This window comes from Megalobrama amblycephala, linkage group LG13 (genome assembly GCF_018812025.1).
Source record: "Megalobrama amblycephala isolate DHTTF-2021 linkage group LG13, ASM1881202v1, whole genome shotgun sequence".
Classification (NCBI taxonomy): Eukaryota; Metazoa; Chordata; class Actinopteri; order Cypriniformes; family Xenocyprididae; genus Megalobrama; species Megalobrama amblycephala.
In genome coordinates this window covers 38,962,083-38,985,313 of record NC_063056.1, presented here as the reverse complement: position 1 = coordinate 38,985,313, position 23,231 = coordinate 38,962,083, and the positions used below count along the sequence as shown (strand labels likewise).

General features: G+C 37.3%; 3 protein-coding genes and 1 long non-coding RNA gene across 8 annotated transcripts; 3 read left to right on the top strand and 1 right to left on the bottom strand.

Annotated features, from left to right (window-relative positions):
• Window positions 1-1,876: 1,876 nt before the first annotated feature.
• LOC125243159 (leukocyte elastase inhibitor-like) lies at window positions 1,877-19,068 on the top strand. Of its 3 annotated transcripts, none has more exons than XM_048152566.1 (9): window positions 1,877-2,036; window positions 2,283-2,459; window positions 3,288-3,440; window positions 3,561-3,716; window positions 3,803-3,920; window positions 4,093-4,235; window positions 4,335-4,502; window positions 4,597-5,027; window positions 18,116-19,068. In XM_048152566.1, the coding sequence occupies exons 2-8, from the start codon at window positions 2,292-2,294 to the stop codon at window positions 4,999-5,001; spliced, it is 1,311 nt and encodes a 436-aa protein (XP_048008523.1). In that variant the 5' UTR covers window positions 1,877-2,036; window positions 2,283-2,291; the 3' UTR covers window positions 5,002-5,027; window positions 18,116-19,068. The 3 variants fall into 3 exon arrangements, with proteins under 3 accessions (XP_048008523.1, XP_048008522.1, XP_048008521.1); XM_048152565.1 differs by lacking the exon at window positions 18,116-19,068 and adding an exon at window positions 10,179-11,114 and having other exon boundaries at window positions 4,597-5,042; XM_048152564.1 differs by lacking the exon at window positions 18,116-19,068 and having other exon boundaries at window positions 4,597-5,622.
• Window positions 4,940-7,420, bottom strand: LOC125243166. Its single transcript, XR_007178983.1, has 3 exons — window positions 6,174-7,420; window positions 5,998-6,033; window positions 4,940-5,072 (listed from the first exon to the last, which is right to left on the bottom strand). It is a non-coding gene; the product is annotated as an uncharacterized LOC125243166 (long non-coding RNA).
• Window positions 7,428-10,580, top strand: LOC125243162 (leukocyte elastase inhibitor-like). The gene is made up of 6 exons (XM_048152570.1): window positions 7,428-7,595; window positions 8,683-8,862; window positions 8,949-9,066; window positions 9,238-9,380; window positions 9,471-9,638; window positions 9,733-10,580. The coding sequence occupies exons 1-6, from the start codon at window positions 7,428-7,430 to the stop codon at window positions 10,135-10,137; spliced, it is 1,182 nt and encodes a 393-aa protein (XP_048008527.1). The 3' UTR covers window positions 10,138-10,580.
• LOC125243160 (leukocyte elastase inhibitor-like) lies at window positions 12,434-18,122 on the top strand. Of its 3 annotated transcripts, none has more exons than XM_048152567.1 (7): window positions 12,434-12,451; window positions 14,634-14,810; window positions 16,631-16,810; window positions 16,908-17,025; window positions 17,197-17,339; window positions 17,429-17,596; window positions 17,691-18,122. In XM_048152567.1, exons 1-7 carry the CDS (start codon window positions 12,446-12,448, stop codon window positions 18,087-18,089), a joined length of 1,191 nt encoding a protein of 396 aa, XP_048008524.1. In that variant the 5' UTR covers window positions 12,434-12,445; the 3' UTR covers window positions 18,090-18,122. The 3 variants fall into 3 exon arrangements, with proteins under 3 accessions (XP_048008524.1, XP_048008525.1, XP_048008526.1); XM_048152568.1 differs by lacking the exon at window positions 12,434-12,451 and adding an exon at window positions 14,073-14,426; XM_048152569.1 differs by lacking the exon at window positions 12,434-12,451 and adding an exon at window positions 14,073-14,479.
• Window positions 19,069-23,231: the final 4,163 nt, after the last annotated feature.

The window sequence follows — 23,231 nt, the reverse complement described above, 5'->3', positions numbered from 1 at the left end:
GTGGTGTATCATGTTTTTTCGGTTCGGTTTGAATATAGTTACACCCCTAATTCTTTTTTTTTATTATTACTTTGAAAGAATGTTATTAATCCTAGTTCACAAATTTGTGTATATGACCCTTAGCCAGGAGTTTGATTGACAAGCAATCTAACCAATCATAAAGCCTAATCCGCCATTTTGTCCGACAAAGAAGTCAGGAGTTAGAAGATTAACCTCGGTGGACTTGAACTTGAAAAATGGTGTGTACTGACATCTTTCTGCATTTGAAACAACATTCCTTCTCATGTTTATTCATGTTTATTTGATGCTATAAATTAACTATTTGGAAGAGATGATTGGTTCATGAGCCACTTGAGCTGAGGCGCTACAATCTGTCACAACATTAAAGAGCCACAAAATGTTTTTTATTGTTCGAATTTATTAAAAAATTACACAATTTGAAAGCTGGGACTTTGTTTCATATCATAACCTGGTTTGTCGGACAAAGCAACAGTAACAAAGGGGGACGGGTCTTTGCGAAGGGTCAGTTGCATTTAGGCAATGCTATATCATGTGCATACTCACAGTTATACTTTGTAAGAAAGTAAAAAGCAAACTGCCATTTGTCAGATGCTACTATCCAAAGTGGTTTACAGTATTTCAGTGACAATATAACTGAAGCAACCTGATATTAACAAGTTTGTTTGCCCATATAATCTTTAGGGTATTAGGTTAGCTAATTTGGCTTGCTGTCCACTGAGGAGGGGCTCAATGAAGCATCTTCAACTCGAGCTCTGATACACCCCCCCAGTGAATAAATATAGGATATGATTACATAGGGCAAGGTACCTGAGATGAAGGTGGAGTTTGGGGAGGTGGAGGGATGCTGAAACAGCTGAGACTGAAGAGAGGTAAGCAGCTGCTTATATACTCTGGCTGTTGATTGGAAGATTAGATGGGCTCGCTCCTCCCTAAATTACGTTTAGGAACTTCACTTAAACAAGCACACACACACACACAGTGACTATAAATTTGAGTATAAATGTAAAGTTGCTTTATATTTGCTATCTCTAAAAAGTAATTCAAATAAGCACAAACAACTGCAAAACTGGACATTCATGTGTCAAATATGTGAGAAGAAAAACTCAAAGCCAAACCCTGAAATCTTTTGCAAGAATATCTTGTGGTTTGCAGATTCATAACTAGCATTCTTTGGCTTCAAATTATAATCTACTTGACACAAAACCAAAGACACACCGATTACACCAGCCCTACTGTATGTTGGTGAAAGCATGTTTTCACATATGTCCTCATACAGTCACACCCAAGAAGACTCACAGCTCTGACATCATTTACCTTTACTTTAAACAGGCAGGCCTAATTACATTCACAACTGTTCCAAAGAACAACGTCGGCCTGACCGACAGATATATGGCTGTAGGATATATGAATAAGAACAAATATGAACACTGCCACATTTTATGTCTAAATCTAATTTTATTTATAATCAGATTTCAAGGGTGCACTCCAGGTTAAACAGGTTAAAATGCAGTTAAACTTCTCTGAATGTTCTCTGGCCTTTCAAAACAGTGTTCTATTTTATTATTTTGCAAACATTATGTTAGTTACTTTTGAATGTTTACTGAACATTTTACTGAAGTAGTAACATTTAAAAAAAAAAAAAGAAGAAGAGAAGAGAAGAAAAACGTTCCATGAATAATGTACAGGTCATGTTTTTTGTGGAACTTTTTGGGAACATTATTAAAGACTAATAACTTTGAACAAACATTTTAATAACCTTACATAAAGAATGTTTTTGTTTATAACTTAATAAAACATCTGTCCTGACAGCAGTTTTCACTCCTCCCCTTGACTACAGTCACCAACATTCCCGTCAACAGTCAAAGCAACAAGTTTTTAAACATGCCTTTAGTTGTACAGAAGGGCTGGATTTGGTTTAGAGGATGGGCTCTTTAGGGCGAGGCAACCTTTATTAGAATGACACTCAGCAGATCATTCATTCAACTCCGACACACGAGGAAACTTGAATACTCGAGGTAATGCTTTTATTTAACTTTTCTTAGAAGTTTGTTAGAAGTACTTTAATACAATTATTGAGTAAAAACTGGTCGAATAGAACAGATTTTCAGTTCTGTATGTGTAATGATGAAAATGATGCATGTGATGTTGTTTACACAAATGACAACTGAGTTAATACAGTGTTTTTGGGATTTAAACAAAAAAAATCTTGAAATTCTTTTTACTTTGTTATGCTGATTATATCTTTCTTTCCTGCTTTCTAGCTTGTGAAAATGGAGGCTTTGTCTGCAGCAAACACTCAGTTCTCCCTCAACCTGTTCAAGAAGATCAGTGGAGGAAACGCATCAGGAAATGTGTTCTACTCTCCTGTCAGCATCTCCTCGGCTCTGGCCATGGTGTCGCTCGGTGCAAGAGGAAACACAGCAGCTCAGATGATTCAGGTGATCTCACACAATCTACTTTTAAAAGAGGGTGACGGTAAAGTAGACTGAGAGAAAGGGACCAGGAAGTGATGCAAGCCTTTGCACAACCAGTGCATGCTTTCCAACTGAATTTTAAAGTGACAGCTCACCCAATTTTTTACATTGTTTTTACATTATTTACTCGTCCTTACCACGCTGTGAAAGAATCCCATACAACTTGTGCATTTCATTCTTAAAAAAAAAGGTTGGTGGGGTTCTCCATATAGAATTTTGACTCAACTTTTAAGATCCCTTTATGACAAAAAGATTCTATATAAGGAGAAATGTCTTAAATGTTTGAATAGTACTTTCATGTTTTTTTTTCTTTCTAGTAATAAATTATGTTTGCAAGCTGATTCTTTCATAAAATGTTATAACATTTAAAAAATGGTTTAAAATTAATTAATTAAAACTAAATAAATGATCCCATGATGGGAATCCCTAAGATTCTATATTTGAAACACATGATGGAACCTTTAAAGGTTCTATATAGAACATTTTCTTCTAAGAATGATTATATTCCAAGTTTCTATATTTCCAAGAACTTAACGTTCTTAATGTTAAACTGTAAGCAATAATACATGTAAAAGAGCATTCACAAATAGGAAATTGTGTTTCCTGAATGAGACTCAGTCTGTGTAAATAGTTCAAGCACAGTAAAGTGCCAGCTATTAATCAATCTTTCCACTCTTTTCTAGTGCAATTTTTATTCTAATGGGTATTTGAGTAGTGCATTCACATTATATGTTGAAGTTATCAGAATAGTGAGGTTATCTTTAACAATTCTATCGCAATAATTCTGTGTAGGTCTTGGGCTTTAACAATCCTCCCAAACCTGGTGCCGCGACTCCAGGACCTCATCAACCAACCCAGATAGCATGTGGCGTCAAGGGTCACCATGAACCATCAATGATGCAACAAACACAGAAACCTCAGATACCTGCTGAACTCAAAGTTTTGGTATGAATATTTACATCAAACACTAACCTCATGACTTTATGATTATAATAACAGCTGTATTTGCTGTAGTGGTGCATGTATCCTTTCGGTTTTTCTAATTGATATTGTTGATGCACGCAGAAATGTCCTGCTCAGCAGGTACCTGGACAAAAATCTGAGGACCAAATTCATTTGAGCTTCAACAAGTTTATGAGTGAGCTGAACAAACCAGGAGTCCCGTATGTGTTGAGTGTTGCCAACCGCCTCTACGGAGAGCAATCCTACCAGTTTGTTGAGGTGAGACTCAATTTATTCACTGGAGGTTCTGGAAATGTTCTCAGCTCTAATATCATTTGCACCTCAATCGATTTGCTGTATTACAGAAATTCCTCAATGATGCAAAAAGATACTATGAAGCCAGACTGGAGAAGGTGGACTTCAAGACCAAATCAGAGGCTGCTCGTGTCACCATCAACAAATGGGTGGAGAAAAAAACACAAGGTGAAATCCAGCATGAGCTTATTCTGAATATTAAACTTTCGGTTCAGCAAAAATGTCTTTTCAAGGGCCGTGTTTGGCTTCATGGGTTCTTGAGTTGAGCTATATAGTAAAAATATCAAACCAATCAATTCACATCACTGCTTAAAGTGGATAATTTCCATTTGTATTTTAGAGAAGATCAAGGACTTGCTGCCAAAGGGAGCTGTCGATGAGATGACGAGACTGGTCTTGGTGAACGCCATCTACTTCAAGGGGAACTGGGAGAAGAAATTCCCAAAGGAAACAACCAGCGATGAGCAGTTTAAACTGAACAAGGTTGATATTTCATGCTCTTTTTTAAAAAAAAATAAAAAATAAATAACAGTCATAATTAAATCTGAGGGGTAATAAAGTGTTTCCATTGATGTTTGGCAGAATCGAACTAAACCAGTGAAGATGATGCATCAGAAGTCAAAGTTTCCTCTGGCCTTCATCCCAGAGATGAACAGTCAGGTTCTGGAGCTGCCGTATGTGGGGAATAATCTCAGTATGTTGATCATCCTTCCTAACGAGATGGAAGACGACACCACTGGCCTTCAGAAGGTGATGTGAATGTTTTATTAGCCAGCCGTGACCAGCCAGATGTTTACTAATAATACAGTTTTCATTGTGACTGAACTATTCTGTTATTATCCAGCTTGAAAAGGCACTGACCTACGAGAAGCTCATGGAGTGGACCAAACCAGAAGTCATGCGTAAACAAGAAGTTCAAGTATCTCTACCCAGATTCAAGATGGAGGAAAAATACGACATGAAGAGTCTTCTGATCAGCATGGGAATGGAGGATGTTTTTGACCCGCTGAAGGCGAATCTTTCAGGCATGTCCTCCAACAATGACCTGGTCCTGTCGAAGGTGATTCATAAAGCCTTTGTTGAAGTCAACGAGGAAGGAACCGAAGCGTCTGCAGCCACCGCCGCCATCGTGATGACACGGTGTTTGATCATCCCACAGGACTTCAATGCAGACCATCCATTCCTTTTCTTCATCCGACACAATCCAACCAAGAGCATTTTGTTTTACGGACGCTTCTGCTCTCCATGAGCGAGTCCTGATGCATGAGACTCTTCCTGCTAGTTTAGATGGTGATCTGGACCGAATGAGGAGGGGAGACTCTGGAAAAAAAAAAAAAAAAAAAAAATGTATAGACATAAAATGACAAGATAAACCACAAAATTACAAAAAATTTAAAATTAAAATTAAAAATATATATAAAAAGAATCTAATTGAAAATATTATAAACTATCAATGATACTAAAATATCAACTGGATTCTTTTTATTGAAGTTATGTGCATTCAACAGTGTAAAGATTTAAACTTTAAATTGAGCATTATAATTTCTAACCTCACAACATTCAGTTTAGAAATAAAAAAAGATATGTTTACATTCAAAGTAATGGACATCCCCTCTCTTTACATGCACATGCAGGATAAGTGTTAATGTGTTTACGATTGAAGAAATGAAATGCATTTCAGTTGTCTTGAGTCTCATTCAGGTTGTGGTTTTGGATGGGTCTCTTCATGTTGCTGCATATCAAATACATCAGTTTATTTGAGTTGTTTCCTGCACTAAATGAAGCTCTAATATATAAGCCAAATAATGTGTATGCATTGACTGTAACAATGTATTCAACATAAATGAAACAAAGCTTTACAATTATTCAATGAAACCTGTTTTGTTTTGTTTTTTTTGTAATTTAATAGAACCCGCTGTTACAAATGTTTACATTTTATGAACTGACATGAGTGCTTTGTTTGTGCAAAAAAAATAAAAAATATTTATAAAATAATATTATCTAAAGCATGTTCACGCAACAATGCCAACAACTCTCGCGTGAACACTCGTGCATATGCTTTGAGTTGGCACGCGAGTCTGTCCACAACACGCATGCGTTGAGAAGCTCTCATGGCGGATCAATATTTTTGTAAGTAAAGAGGTAAATTGTTTCTTTACACAAACAAAGCACTCATGTCACTTCATAAAATTGAGTTTAAGCCACTGGAGTCACTTGGAGTACTTTAATGATGTCTTTTTCCTACCTTTCTGGACCTTGGAGTGGAAGTTGCGTTGAATCTCTATGGAGAGACAGAAAGCTTTCAGACTTCATCAAAAATATCTTAATTTGTGTTCTGAAGATGAACGAAGGTCTTACGGGTGTGGAACGACATGAGGGTGAGTAATTAATGACAGAAATTTCATTTTTGGGTGAACTAACCCTTTATGACATCTCAATGTTCAATGGTAATGAAGAAGCAGGATTTTACCCCAAACCACTTCACCAGAAATCCAGCTAACACTTGGATTTGGGCCGGGTTGGATGTCCAGCGAGACGCTTCTCAGAACTTGTTCTCTGAATACAGAGATACTTATCTTGGTTTCAGTTTAAAACATTATATTTGGCATGTGTTCACAAACCTCATACAGTCACTACCAGGTTACTCACAATTCTGACTTAGTTAACCTTTATTTTAAAACAGGTAAGTCACTTCACAGGTCACTTTGCATTGGTACAATTGCATTTAGGCAATACTAAATACCATGTGCATGCTCACAGTTATATTTAAGAAAGTAAAAAGCAAGCTGTTATTTGTCAGATGCTACTATCCAAAAAAGGGTGCAAGCTGGTTAAAAATGCGGTCCAACTTGCTCTTCCCCAAGCATCATGGGAAATGACATGATGGCAACACAGCTTAACCCGCTTATCAAATTGTATCAAGTAAGAATATAGAACATTACTGAAAATGTTGAATGATTTATTTAACTGAGAACCCCCAATGCATTACTTCATTTGCCATCATTTTATTTTTGTTTTTCAAAATTAACTGCTTTGTTTTTGTGTGCATGTATACATGAACACTCCTTCCCAGCTAACAAAAATATGCTCTAAGAACGTTTTGCTAACGTTCCCATTAAGTTATGAAAATGTTATTTCTGAATTTATTTTTCTTGGTTATTCAAGCATTTATGGGATGTACTATGTTATCATTTTGCAAACATTATGGTAAAGTATTATGTTCACTAAACATTCTGAAACAAGTAACATTAAAAAAAATAAAAAAAAAACATTCCGGAGAGGAAAAACGTTCCATGAATGATGTATTTTGTGGGCTGGATTTTCTTTAGGGCGAGGCAACCTTTATTAGAATGGCACTCTGCAGATCATTTATTCAACTCCGACACACGAGGAAACATCATTGTTCCTGCTGAATACTCGAGGTAATGCTTTTTTTTAACTTCTCTGTTTGTTGTTAGAAGTACTTTAACACAAGTTATTGAGTAAAAAACAGATCAAATAGAACAGATTTTCAGTTCTGTATGTGTAATGATAAAAATGATGCATGTGATGTTGTTTACACAGTAAATGACAAGTAATACAGTGTTGTGGGGATTTAAACAGAAAATATCCTGAAATTCTTTTCACTTTGTTATGCTGATTATATCTTTCTTTCCTGCTTTCTAGCTTGTGAAAATGGAGGCTTTGTCTGCAGCAAACACTCAGTTCTCCCTCAACCTGTTCAAGAAGATCAGTGGAGGAAACGCATCAGGAAATGTGTTCTACTCTCCTGTCAGCATCTCCTCGGCTCTGGCCATGGTGTCGCTCGGTGCAAGAGGAAACACAGCAGCTCAGATGTTTCAGGTGATCTCACACAATCTACTTTTAAAAGAGGGTGACGGTAAAGTAGACTGAGAGAAAGGGACCAGGAAGTGATGCAAGCCTTTGCACAACCAGTGCATGCTTTCCAACTGAATTTTAAAGTGACAGCTCACCCAATTTTTTACATTGTTTTTACATTATTTACTCGTCCTTACCACGCTGTGAAAGAATCCCACAACTCTTAAAAAAAAATATATAGAATTTTGACTCAATTTTTAAGATCACTTTATGACAAATAGATTCTATATAAGGAGAAATGTCTTAAATGTTTGAATAGTATTTTCATGTTTAACAGGTTATTTTTATTTATGTTTTAAGTAATAAAACGTGTTTGCAAGCTGTTCAATTCATAAAATTCAAAAATCTAATTTAAAAAATGGTTTAAAATGTATTAATTAAAGCTAAATCCATAAAATGATCCCATGATGGGAATCCCTATGGTTCTATATTTGAAACACATGATGGAACCTTTAAAGGTTCTATATAGAACATTTTCTTCTAAGAGTGATTATATTCCAAGTTGTTATATTTCCAAGAACCGATCGTTTCACTAGATAAGACTCATCTGGTATCATTTAAAGCCCTTTGAAGCTGCACTGAAACTGTAATTTTGACCTTCAACCATTTGGAATTGAACAATTGAAGTCCACTATAAGGAGAATAATCCTGGAATGTTTTCATCAAAAACCTTAATTTATTTTCTACTGAAGAAAGAAAGACATGAATATCTTGGATGACATGGGGGGTGAGTAAATTATCAGGAAATTTTTATATGAAAGTGAACTAATCCTTTAACATTCAGTGAAATGCAACATTAAACTGTAAGCAACAATACATGTAAAAGAGCATTCACAAATGAGAAATTTTATTTCCTGAATGAGACTCAGTCTGTGTAAATAGAGTTCAAGCACAGTAAAGTGCCAACTATTAATCACTCTTTCCACTTTTCTAGTGCATTATTTTTTTATTATTATTCTAATGGGTATTTGAGTAGTGCATTCACACTATGTTGAAGTAATCAGAATAGTGAGATTATCTTAATTAATTCTACCATAACAATGCTGTGCAGGTCTTGGGCTTTAACAATCCTCCCAAACCCGATTCTGCAACTCCAGGACATCATCATTCAGAGGACCAAATTCATTTGAGCTTCAACAAGTTTATGAGTGAGCTGAACAAACCAGGAGTCCCGTATGTGTTGAGTCTTGCCAACCGCCTCTACGGAGAGCAATCCTACCAGTTTGTTGAGGTGAGACTCAGTTTATTCACTGGAGGTTCTGGAAATGTTCTCAGCCCTAATATCATTTGCACCTCAATCGATTTGCTGTATTACAGAAATTCCTCAATGATGCAAAAAGATACTATGAAGCCGGACTGGAGAAGGTGGACTTCAAGACCAAATCAGAGGCTGCTTGTGTCACCATCAACAAATGGGTGGAGAAAAAAACACAAGGTGAAGTCCAGCATGAGCTTATTGTGAATATTAAACTTTAGGTTCCCAAAAATGTCTTTTCAAAGGCCGTGTTTGGCTTCATGGGTTCTTGAGTTGAGCTATATAGTAAAAATATCAAACCAATCAATTCACATCACTGCTTAAAGTGGATAATTTCCATTTGTATTTTAGAGAAGATCAAGGACTTGCTGCCAAAGGGAGCTGTCGATGAGATGACGAGACTGGTCTTGGTGAACGCCATCTACTTCAAGGGGAACTGGGAGAAGAAATTCCCAAAGGAAGCCACCAGAGATGGGCAGTTTAAACTGAACAAGGTTGACATTTCATGCTCTTTTTAAAAAATATTTTTAACAGTCATAATTAAATCTGAGGGGTAATAAAGTGTTTCCACTGATGTTTGGCAGAATCAAACTAAACCAGTGAAAATGATGCATCAGAAGTCAAAGTTTCCTCTGGCCTTCATCCCAGAGATGAACAGTCAGGTTCTGGAGCTGCCGTATGTTGGGAATAATCTCAGTATGTTGATCATCCTTCCTAACGAGATGGAAGACGACACCACTGGCCTTCAGAAGGTGATGTGAATGTTTTATTAGCCACCCGTGACCAGCCAGATGTTTACTAATAATACAGTTTTCATTGTGACTGAACTATTCTTCTATTATCCAGCTTGAAAAGGCACTGACCTACGAGAAGCTCATGGAGTGGACCAAACCAGAAGTCATGCGTAAACAAGAAGTTCAAGTATCTCTGCCCAGATTCAAGATGGAGGAAAAATACGACATGAAGAGTCTTCTGATCAGCATGGGAATGGAGGATGTTTTTGACACGCAGAAGGTGAATCTTTCAGGCATGTCCTCCAACAATGACCTGGTCCTGTCGAAGGTGATTCATAAAGCCTTTGTTGAAGTCAACGAGGAAGGAACCGAAGCGGCTGCAGCCACTGGTCTCATCATAGTGGCACAATGTTTGATCATTCCACAGGTCTTCAATGCAGACCATCCATTCCTTTTCTTCATCCGACACAATCCAACCAAGAGCATTTTGTTTTACGGACGCTTCTGCTCTCCATGAGCGAGTCCTGATGCATGAGACTCTTCCTGCTAGTTTAGATGGAGATCGAGTAGGGGAGACTCGGGACAACTACTACAAAACAACCTTTCATCTTTTGGTTTAAGAAACATTTATATGTGCCAACAGTATCAGTACCTATTGCAATTTACTGGAGAAAGACTTATTAAATTAATAGTATTAAATTTATTACTAAAATTATATTGCTTCCAACACAAACAAGTGTTTGTGGGACCTGCATTATAATTATTTGAAATACATTAATTCCTTATCATTTTAAATCAGGGTTATTATTGTTAACCAAATCTAAAACCATAAATAAATGTTATTTCTCATTTTCATTCAGCTTAAGTTGAAGTACTCAAATAATTAAAACTGAATAAAATAAAACTAAAGATAAAGAAATATTTGAAGCAGGTCAAATATTTGACAACACATTTTTTTTTTTTTTTAAATCTTCAAATGAAAATGAATAAACAATGAAAAAATATTAAAAAATATTAACAAGATCTATAACAGTATATCGATTATACTAAAATATGAACTGGATGCTTTTTATTGAAATGATGTGCATTTGACATTGTAAAGACTTAAACTTTCAACTGAGCATTATAATTTCTATAACTAGTGCTGCAGTCACTCTAAACCTCACAACATTCAGCTTAGAAATAAAAAATATGTTTACATTCAAAGTAATGGACTTTTTCTCTTTTTATATGCACATGCTGGACAAGCGGTATCACTGTAACATGAAGAAATGAAATGCATTTCAGTTGTCTTGAATCTCTTTCAGGTTGTGGTTTTGGACGGGTCTCTTCATGTTGCTGCATATCAAATTTATCAGTGATATGTCACCAAATCCATCACCTGCACTAAATGAGGCTCTATTAAGTGACATGATGTGTATTAAATAAGACAAATTATGTGTATGCATTCATTGTAACAGCGTATTCAGCATAAATAAAGACAAAGAATATTAATTGTATTTTTTTATTTATATATATATATTTTTTTGTTCCTTCAGAAGGTAATGAGACACTGCATCAACGACGCTTTGGGAATGCCTCTGCATGATTGCGTCTGAAGCACATGTGTCAACTAGTCCTATGGCGAGACAGAATGTCACAGGTAGGTGCCTGTCCATGTACTAAGACATGAGCACCTGTGAACCTGAGGCAGGTCCAGGTTGTAGAAACTTACAAATGTGAGCAGAGAGGACCAGCCTGCCGCGTCACAAACATCTTGTATACACCCGAAATTAAGGCCTTGGAGGCCACTATGCTCTTTGTAGGATAAGCTCTGGCCGCCAAAGGTGACGGCTGGCTCATAAGCACGAGCAATAGCCTCAACTATCCACTTTCTGACTGTCTGGTCCTTTTTAAGCGATCCAAGGCAGACAAATAGCTGATCAGTTTTCCTTCACAGGGCAGCTCTGTGGACATAAGTATCCATCACACAAGGTTCAGCTTTTCCAGGTTCTGATCTCTGAAAGGAGGAGGGCAGTAGGCTTGCAAAACAATAGGCTGCGATACATTGGTCGGCACCTTAGGGACATAGCCAGACTTTGTGTAAAGGAATGCCTTGACCATCGCCAGTGCAAACTTAAGGCACATGGGGGATATCGACAAGGCCTGGAGATCTCCTATTCTCTTAAGAGAAGATATAGCTATCAGGAACGCTGTTTTTAGGGTCAGAAACTTTTCTGAAACCATATCAAGCTGGAACTCTGGTACGAATTGCAGGCCTCAGCCTCAATGCGCCACAAAGGAAACGTGTCACCAGCGGGTTCCTCCTCACAGATACACCACCCAAAGGGACATGGTAGGCAGCTATGGCCGCCACGCCCACCTTAAGTGTGGGGATAGCCCTGGAGAAAAATTATCTTGCAAAAATTCTAGCACGAAGATTCAGAGCACAATGAATCAGAGTATCGAATCATGATTCAGATTGCGTGTCAAACTGCCAATGGCTGAAATCACGTGACTTTGGCACTCCGAACAGCAGATTCGATACACTGATTCATTTGTGCTCTGAATCTTCCTGAGGCAGCGTTTTGAAATCGGCCATCATTTTATAAGTCGTTATTTTGTTTTTTTGGCGCTCCAAAAATATTCTCGTCACTTTATAATATTAATATTGAACCACTGTACTCACATGAACTGATTTAAATATGTTTTTAGTACCTTTATGGATCTTGAGAGAGGAAATGTCATTGCTCCCTATGAAGGCCTCACGGAGCCTCCGGATTTCAACTAAAATATGTTAATTTGTGTTCCGAAGATTAATGAAGGTCTTACGGGTGTGGAACGGCATGAGGGTGAGTAATACATGACAGGATTTTCATTTTTGGGTGAACTAACCCTTTAAATCCAGTCATGCAGCAGGTTCTTTTGCCACTCAGTCCAGCTGAGGGAGCGCGTTCCAGCGGGAAAATGACGTCGATGCATACCCTACTTCTGCAGTCTTTAAATATATAGCCAAAGACTATAGAATAACACAAGACGTGTCACTCGTATTGTTTTGAATGGGAGAAAGTGTAAGGCGTAATATGGCGGAATAAGTCCCGCCTTCTAAATAAGAGCCAATCACCGACTGGTAAAGTCATCGCGTCACTTCAGCGGCCGTTAGAATCACCGGTTTCTATAGAAGAGACGCGCATTTAGGTCTGCGCATGCGCATTAGCTTGATCCAGCCTGAAAAATACAGTTTTTTTGTCATGATTTGAGCGTTTAGAAACTAAATTTATGAACCGGTTGTTGTTAGATTTCATTGGTGATTTCAAATATGAAATTTAATCGTAAGGTTGACAAACAGTTTTGGAGAATTTGATGTTTCCCCATTCAAAGAGATTGCATGATGCCCAGGATGCCCGAGAGGCGTTTCAAAGATGGCCGCCGAGTGAAATAACTTGTCTTAAAGGGACTTAGCCTACCTCAGGTTTTGTGTTAAAGCTATTTGTACAGTCAATCACAAAGCTTTTTCCTGTTTTGGAAGTGTTTTGTGTGTTTTTCGCGGCATTCACGCTGAAAACCAATGCTGCCGCTCAGTCTTTTGCCACTCAGTGGGCGTGACCGCAGTCATAACGGTCGATGGACTGCGGTCACGCCCGCTAAGTGGCAAAAGACTGAGCGGCAGCATTGGTTTTCAGCGTGAATGCCGCGAAAAACACATCCAAAACGGGAAAGAGCTTTGTGATTGACTGTATAAATAGCTTTGACACAAAACCTGAGGTATATATTTAAAGACTGCCGAAAGCTACAGAAAAAATAATCAAATGGATCACTGCAATTCACAGAAACAACTCGACTCCAGCAGAGAAACATGTATTTGCAGTTATCATTTTGTGTCAAATTGTTGGATTTTGAGGTAAAATCATACCGTATATATTGTATTGTTATATATTATGTTGGCAGATCATCAATTAAATATTTTCCATCTTATATTCTGCATAATTGTGTGTTTTAAAATAAACACTGACAAAAACTATACTATGAAATTATTTAAGTTTTAGGACTGGACAATATGACGATATATATAACATTGATATAAGTGATTACACGGATTTAAACCTACCTATATTGTAGTTATATAAAGCGTTCACAGGCAGATTTGCTTTATGTATTTCCCCGGCGTCAAATCAGGCACATATAAATGTCAGGAAACAGGACTCCTGGCTTCATGTGAATATCCATGGATTAGGTTTATTTGACAAGTTGTAAGGAACACTTTCGAGTCCAACCTTTAGTGTAATCGTTTGTTTTACTCCGTTTTCGCAGTTTCCCCTATTAAATCCAGTCATGCAGCAGGTTCTTTTGCCACTCAGTCCAGCTGAGGGAGCGCGTTCCGGCGGGAAAGTGACGTCAGTGCATACCCTCTATACATGAACACTCCTTCCCAGCTAACAAAAATACGCTCTAAGAACGCTAACGTTCCCATTAAGTTATGAAAATGTTATTTCTGAATGTTCTGAAGGGGCATTCAAAACGTCAGTTTTTTAAATGTTATTTTAAATTTGGTTATTCAAGAATTTATGGGATGTACTATGTTATCATTTTGCAAACATTATGGTAACATTACTTTTGAATGTTCACTAAACATTCTGAAACAAGTAGGCTAACATTAAAAAACGTTCCATGAATGATGTATTTTGTGGGCTGGATTTTCTTTAGGGCGAGGCAACCTTTATTAGAATGGCACTCTGCAGATCATTCATTCAACTCCGACACACGAGGAAACATCATCGTTCCTGCTGAATACTCGAGATACTTTTTTTTTGTGCTTTTTTTTTAGAAGTAATACAAGTTATTGAGTAAAAACTGGTCGAATAGAACATATTTTCAGTTCTGTATGTGTAATGATGGAAATGATGCATGTGATGTTGTTTACATAGGAAATGACAAATGAACTGAGCAATGGAGTGATTTGGGGATTTAAACAGAAAACATCCTGAAATTCTTTTCACTTTGTTATGCTGATCATATTTCTCTCCTGCTTTCTAGCTTGTGAAAATGGAGGCTTTGTCTGCAGCAAACACTCAGTTCTCCCTCAACCTGTTCAAGAAGATCAGCGGAGGAAACACATCAGGAAATGTGTTCTACTCTCCTGTCAGCATCTCCTCGGCTCTGGCCATGGTGTCGCTCGGTGCAAGAGGAAACACAGCAGCTCAGATGTTTCAGGTGATGATCTCACACAATCTACTTTTAAAAGAGGGTGATGGGAAAGCAGACTGAGCGAGAAAGACCAGGAAGTGATGCAAGCCTTTGCACAACCAGTGCATGCTTTCCAACTGAATTTTAAAGTGACAGCTCACCCAATTTTTTGCATTGTTTTACATTAGGCTACTTTAAAAAAAAAAGTATGGTGAGGTTCTCTATATAAATTTGCGACTACATTTTTAAGATCACTTAATGACAAAAAGATTCTATATAAGGAGAAATGTCTAACATTCATGTATAACAGGTTATATTTATTTATGTTTTTAGTAATAAATATGTTTGCAAGCTGATCAATTCATAAAATTCAAAAATCTAATTTAAAAAATGGTTTAAAATAAATTAATGATTTAATAACTAAATCCATAAAATGATCCCATGATGGGAATCCCTAAGATTCTATATTTGAAACACATGATGGAACCTTTAAAGGTTCTGTATAGAACATTTTCTTCTAAGAGTGATTAAATTCCAAGTTGCTATATTTCCAGGAACTTAAAGGTTTAGTTCACTTTCAAATTAAATTTTCCTGATAATTTACTCACCCCCATGTTATCCAAGATGTCCTTCTTTCTTCAGTCAAAAAGAAATTAAGGTTTTTGATGAAAACATTCCAGGATTATTCTCCTTATATTGGACTTCAATGATCTCCAAATGGTTGAAGGTCAAAATTACAGTTTCAGTGCAGCTTCAAAGGCCTTTAAACGATACCAGACGAGGAATAAGGGTCTTATCTAGCGAAACGATCTGCCATTTTCGAAAAAAAATAATAAAAATGTATATGCTTTATAAACACAAATGATCGCCTCGCAAGTGCTTCAGCCAGACCAGAACTGGCGTCGCGTTCGTTCCGTAATTTGAATAGGGAAGGTGTAGGACATACAGCATAAGCTTTTTGAAGAATACGGAAGGCATCTGGTGGAAGCACTTGGGAGGCGATCATTTGTGTTTATAAAGCATGTATATTTAAGACCCATTTAAGACTAGATAATACCCTTATTCCTCATCTGGTATCGTTTAAAGCCCTTTGAAGCTGCACTGAAACTGTAATTTTGACCTTCAACCGTTTGGAGATCATTGAAGTCCACTATAAGGAAAAAAATCCTGGAATGTTTTCATCAAAACCTTAATTTCTTTTCGACTGAAGAAAGAAAGACATGAATATCTTGGATGACATGGGGGGTGAGTAAATTATCAGGGAATTTTAATTTGAAAGTGAACTAATCCTTTAACGGTCAGTGAAATGCAACATTAATCTGTAAGCAACAGTACATGTAAAAGAGCATTCACAAATGGGAAATTGTGTTTCCTGAATGAGACCCAATCTGTGTAAATTGAGTTCAAGCACAGTAAAGTACCAGCTATTAATCACTCTTTCCACTCTTTTCTAGTTCAATTCAATTCACATTTATTTGTATCGCGCTTTTCACGATACATATCATTTCAAAGCAGCTTTACAGAGAATGCATGTCAACACTACAATGTAAAGAATGCAGTTAGCAAATAATGTAATAATTTAGGCAATTAATTTTACAATCACTGTTAGCAGTTTAACTGAATGTAGAAGCAATGAGCTCCTGGAAAAATGAATTACATTAACAATAATTAGGATATAGAAATTGTGCAATGTGCATGTTGATCCAGATGATTGCATCTTCTGAAGTCCTCGCAGGGCATTTTTTAAATTATTTTAATGGGTATTCGAGTAGTGCATTCACACTATGTTGAAGTTATTAGAATAGTGAGATTATCTTAATTAATTCTACCATAACAATGCTGTGCAGGTCTTGGGCTTTAACAATCCTCCCAAACCCGATGCTGCAACTCCAGGACCTCCTCATTCAGAGGACCAAATTCATTCCAGCTTCAACAAGTTTATGAGTGAGCTGAACAAACCAGGAGTCCCGTATGTGTTGAGTGTTGCCAACCGCCTCTATGGAGAGCAATCCTACCAGTTTGTTGAGGTGAGACTCAGTTTATTCACTGGAGGTTCTGGAAATGTTCTCAGCTCTAATATCATTTGCATTGTTGTATGATTGCTTATCATTTGCTGTATTACAGAAATTCCTCAATGACGCAAAAAGATACTATGAAGCCGGACTGGAGAAGGTGGACTTCATAAACAAATCAGAGGCTGCTCGTGTCACCATCAACAAATGGGTGGAGAAAAAAACACAAGGTGAAATCCAGCATGAGCTTATTCTGAATATTAAACATTCTGCACTTTAGGTTCAGCAAAAATGGGTCATGTTTGGCTTCATGGGTTCTTGAATTGAGTTACATAGTAAAAATATCAAACCAATCAATTCACATCACTGCTCAAAGTGAACAACGTCCATTTGTATTTTAGAGAAGATCAAGGACCTGCTGCCACAGGGAGCTGTCGATGAGATGACGAGACTGGTCTTGGTGAACGCCATCTACTTCATAGGAAACTGGGAGAAGAAATTCCTAAAGGAACTCACCAGCGATGGGCAGTTTAAACTGAACAAGGTTACGATTTTATGGACTTTTTTGATATATTTTTAACAGTCATGATGAAATCTGAGGGGTAATAAAGTGTTTCCACTGATGTTTGGCAGAATCAAACTAAACCAGTGAAGATGATGTATCAAAAGGATCAGTTTCCTCTGGCCTTCATCCCAGAGATGAACAGTCAGGTTCTGGAGCTGCCGTATGTTGGGACTAATCTCAGTATGTTGATCATCCTTCCTAACGAGATGGAAGACGACACCACTGGCCTTCAGAAGGTGATGTGAATGTTTTATTAGCCAGCCGTGACCAGCCAGATGTTTACTAATAATACAGTTTTCATTGTGACTGAACTATTCTTCTATTATCCAGCTTGAAAAGGCACTGACCTACGAGAAGCTCATGGAGTGGACCAAACCAGAAGTCATGCGTAAACAAGAAGTTCAAGTATCTCTACCCAGATTCAAGATGGAGGAAAAATACGACATGAAGAGTCTTCTGATCAGCATGGGAATGGAGGATGTTTTTGACACGCAGAAGGTGAATCTTTCAGGCATGTCCTCCAACAATGACCTGGTCCTGTCGAAGGTGGTTCATAAAGCCTTTGTTGAAGTCAATGAGGAAGGAACCGAAGCGGCTGCAGCCACTGGTGATATCCTATTTGCAGATTCAGGTTGTCAGGTCTTCAATGCAGACCATCCATTCCTTTTCTTCATCCGACACAATCCAACCAAGAGCATTTTGTTTTACGGACGCTTCTGCTCTCCATGAGCGAGTCCTGCTGCATGAGACTCTTCCTGCTAGTTTAGATGGAGATCGAGTAGGGGAGACTCGGGACAACTACTACAAAACAACCTTTCATCTTTTGGTTTAAGAAACATTTATATGTGCCAACAGTATCAGTACCTATTGCAATTTACTGGAGAAAGACTTATTAAATTAATTGTATTAAATTTATTACTAAAATTATATTGCTTCCAACACAAACAAGTGTTTGTGGGACCTGCATTATAATTATTTGAAATACATTAATTCCTTATCATTTTAAATCAGGGTTATTATTGTTAACCAAATCTAAAACCATAAATAAATGTTATTTCTCATTTTCATTCAGCTTAAGTTGAAGTACTCAAATAATTAAAACTGAATAAAATAAAAGTAAAGATAAAGAAATATTTGAAGCAGGTCAAATATTTGACAACACATTTTTTTTTTTTAAATCTTCAAATGAAAATGAATAAACAATGAAAAAATATTAAAAAATATTAACAAGAACTATAACAGTATATCAATTATACTAAAATATGAACGATGCTTTTTATTGAAATGATGTGCATTTGACATTGTAAAGACTTAAACTTTCAACTGAGCATTATAATTTCTATAACTAGTGCTGCAGTCACTCTAAACCTCACAACATTCAGCTTAGAAATAAAAAATATGTTTACATTCAAAGTAATGGACTTTTTCTTTTTTTATATGCACATGCTGGACAAGCGGTATCACTGTAACATGAAGAAATGAAATGCATTTCAGTTGTCTTGAATCTCATTCAGGTTGTGGTTTTGGACGGGTCTCTTCATGTTGCTGCATATCAAATTTATCAGTGATATGTCACCAAATCCATCACCTGCACTAAATGAGGCTCTATTAAGTGACACGATGTGTATTAAATAAGACAAATTATGTGTATGCATTCATTGTAACAGCGTATTCAACATAAATAAAGACAAAGCTTTGTGATTTTTCAATGAAACCGGTTTTGTTTGAATTTTAATTGTATTTTTTATTTATTTATATATATTTTTTTGTTCCTTCAGAAGGTAATGAGACACTGCGTCAACGACGCTTTGGGAATGCCTCTGCATGATTGCGTCTGAAGCACGTGTGTCAACTAGTCCTATGGCGAGACAGAATGTCACAGGCGGGTGACGTCAAGACCAGGAAAGCATAAAAGCACATCTGGATTTACCGATGTTAGCTTCAATTAGCCGATCACAGCGCTTTTCACAATACATATTGTTTCAAAGCAGCTTCACAGTGACAATAGGAAAATTCTTATCAAGCTAAAGTTGGTTTTTGATTGAATCACTTCCGTTGTAAAAATTGTTAATTATTACTTTAGGGGCCACTTAAATGACTCCTTTCCTACTGAAAAAGGTGTTACGATGTCTGCTCAGAAATTTTGGTAGCCCGGGATGTATACTGCTCTCAAAGAGAGCAGTTTCCCTTGAGACCACAGGAGGATCTGGTGTGCTAGTTTGCATAGTGGATGCGAACGCAGACCCCCCTGGTGACTTATGTGAGACCACCGATGTGTTGTCTGTGCGAACAAGCACATGATGGCCTCTTAGGTCTGAGAGGAAGTGCTTCAATGCCATGAAGACAGCCATCATCTCCAGACAATTTACGTGCCGCAAGAGATGATGACTCCTCCACAGACCCTGAGCTGAGCGGCCTTCCATTACCGCTCCCCATCCCATGAGAGAAGCATCTATTGTGAGCCTGATGGCTCCTAACACAGGACCCTGGGACAAGAACCAAGCCTTCCTCCATAAAACCACTGACGTCAGGACTTCTTCTTAGCCAAGGCCTTCTTCGCTAGAAGAACAGTCCTCAGATTCGTCTTCTGCTTAGGAGGCTTTGGCTGAGAGTGTCTTCAGGATCCCCAAGATTTTTGTGGAGGAGTAAGAGAAGAGACACTCTCCTTTTGCTGTGCCCTGTACGAGGAGCTTGATGGCTGGGGCTGCTCATGCCTAGCAGGCCCAGAGGGTTGGGGAGAGCGAGGGAGGTAGCACCTGCTTTTTGGCCTCCTGAGACTCGACTGTATTCGCATCAAGCAAAAAGGCTTTATCTTTTTCTTTTATATCAGATAGGTTGAGTCAGATATGCCTCTCAGTGCAACCAGGGCTGCTATAGACCTCCCAATAGCTCTAGTGGTCTCCTTAGCGGCCCTGAGAGACAAATCTGTGGCCCGACGCAGCTCTTGAACGGAGCACCCTGTTTCTCAGCTTTGACACAGCATGAGTAACAACCTCCACCAGGAACACAGGACTTGAATGTCTGTTTATTTGCCATAATATATATATATGATTGTGTACTGCACTATATCAGGACATACAGTATGAACACAGAGTGCTTGCTGAGGCACAGAAGCTAACGCCGGTCATTCCGGATGTGCTTTTATGCTTTCCTGGTCGTGACGTCACCCGCCTGTGTTGAGGGGGAAAACATGGAAAGAGAGGAAATTAAACTACAATTTTATTTAGAGAGAAAAAAAAAAAAAAAATGTATGAAGGTCACATCAGGATATATATGTTGTAATATATAAATCAAACCATTAAACTTTTATTGGCTAAAATCTGGTATTTTTATGTTTTTACCATTTCAAGAATTCTGTTTCGTAATATTACTGTTCAAAAGTTGCCTGACAAAACTGCCATAGGCAGTTTAATAAAGGTAAGGTATTTTAATTTAGGTTGGGGCAAGTTATAATTTATTGAAACTGCATTTTAGTTCTGAGTTTAACTGTTGTCATGTTTTGATGAAAAGCCATTAAAAAGTGTCACAAACTATTACTTGTTGGCAAATATATATTAAAGGGATAGTTGACCCAAAAATGAAAATTCTGTCATTAATTACTTACCTTAATGTCGTTCCACACCCGTATGATTTTCGTTCATCTTCAGAACACAAATTAAGATGTTTTAGTTGAAATCCGGAGGCTCCGTGAGGCCTCCATAGGGAGCAATGACATTTCCTCTCTCAAGATCCATTAATGTACTAAAAACATATTTAAATCAGTTCATGTGAGTACAGTGGTTCAATACTAATATTATAAAGCGACGAGAATATTTTTGGTGCTCCAAAAAAAAAAAAAAACGACTTATATAGTGATGGCCAGTTTCAAAACACTGCTTCAGGAAGCTTCAGAGCGTTATGAATCAGCGGTTCGGAGCGCCAAAGTCACGTGATTTCAGCAGTTTGGCAGTTTGACACATGATCCAAATCATGATTCGATACACTGATTAATAATGCTCCGATGCTTCCTGAAGCAGTGTTTTGAAATCGGCCATCACTAAATAAGTCGTTTGTTTTTTTGTTTTTTGGCGCACCAAAAATATTCTCGTCACTTTATAATATTAATATTGAACCACTGTACTCACATGAACTGATTTAAATATGTTTTTAGTACATTAATGGATCTTGAGAGAGGAAATGTCATTGCTCCCTATGGTGGCCTCACGGAGCCATCGGATTTCAACTAAAACATCTTAATTTGTGTTCTGAAGATTAACGAAGGTCTTACGGGTGTGGAACGACATGAGGGTGAGTAATAAATGACAGAATTTTCCTTTTGGGGTGAACTAACCCTTTAATCTGAGAGCTTTCTGTCCCTCTATTGACAGTCTATTCAACTACCAATTTCAAGCCCCAGGAAGGTAGGAAAGACTTCATTAAAGTAATCATGTGACTCCAGTGGTTTAACCTCAAATTTATCAAGCATCGCGAGTGCTTTGTTTGTGGAAAAAAAAATGTACCACTTTATTTGCAAAATATTAATCTCAAAGCACATTCACAAAAGCACCACGATGTATGCATGTTGTGTTGAGGCAAGAGTGGACGTTGTTGCGAGAACGTGTTGGAGATTTCATTAAAAAAATGTTTGTAGCGAGGTATGTTGATAAGGGAAGGAGGCGCGAACCGGCAAACATTTAACACATTAATATCAAAATAAACACAAATATAAAAGCGGCAACCCCTCACGGACGACTGCCACACATAAACAAAACATAGCGTAAAATCCAGGCCTGGTCCTCTCTCGTCCTTCACTGTTATCACTTTAACTGCACTCAAAGATCAACTCAAAACTAATAATTTATTTATTTTTTATTTAATATAGCATATAGTTTAGTCATTTTGTTATGAGCTCTGTCTGTTTTTTTTTTTTAGTTTTGTTTTTTAAATGCTTCTATTTTCCACTTATTTTTATTTCAGTTTTAGTTTTGGAAATTTTAGTACTTCAACTTAAACTTGTCAAAACAAATATATTAATCAACATTTCTTACTAATCAACAAGTTTTTCATCTAATATTTAAAATTTAAAAAGTAAAAAGTGTAACAATTAGCCCTGGTGTCCCCTAAGTCACTTAAAATGTCTTACTTTAAAAAGTCATTGCATAACAACCCACAAATGTCTGAGAAACCCAAATTTGTCTTCATTTATTGTTTCATTGTTTAAATGAAAAGTATAAATGCTCGTGTTACCTTTCTTTTAAAATGTATTCGTTTGAATATTTTGTAATCGAATGCAATTGCATTTCAACATTTTAAAGTGTGGCCTGAATGTGCAAATATCGTCTCGTGTCGTGTTCAATCACACGTCTTCACCAACAGGTGGCGTCAGAGCTCTTTGTGAGCACGTGTGTCCGCCGCGGTCCGCGTTTCTCTCTACATGACATGTAGAACAAAATGTACAGAACACAGTGTTCTTGTGAAGGACCCACGTGTCACATAATGAGTCTTTGTCTTCATGTATGTGTCTCTCAGTATGCCCCACGTCCAACATTTTGCAGCAGGCCTTTAATATCCAGCAGTGATGGTTGACTGTAGGTCAAGAGATCACTGACACAGGGTTATTAATTATTAAAGCAAGCCTAATTCACTTGTGTTAATGTATACACACCCTATATGCAATGTACACCAAGTAGGCTACTTTTGTCTTGTGTAATGTGTAAACATTATAGAGCCAGAGAAGACTTGCCTTCTAAGAATATAGGCCTACCTTCCTTTATATTTTCAAGAAAGATGTTGATATTCTTGAACTCTAAAAATACTTTGTGCTTGTAAATGATGTGTTCTTTGTTGAAACTTAAATACAAAAAAAACAGGGGCATGTTGTCACACTGTCAC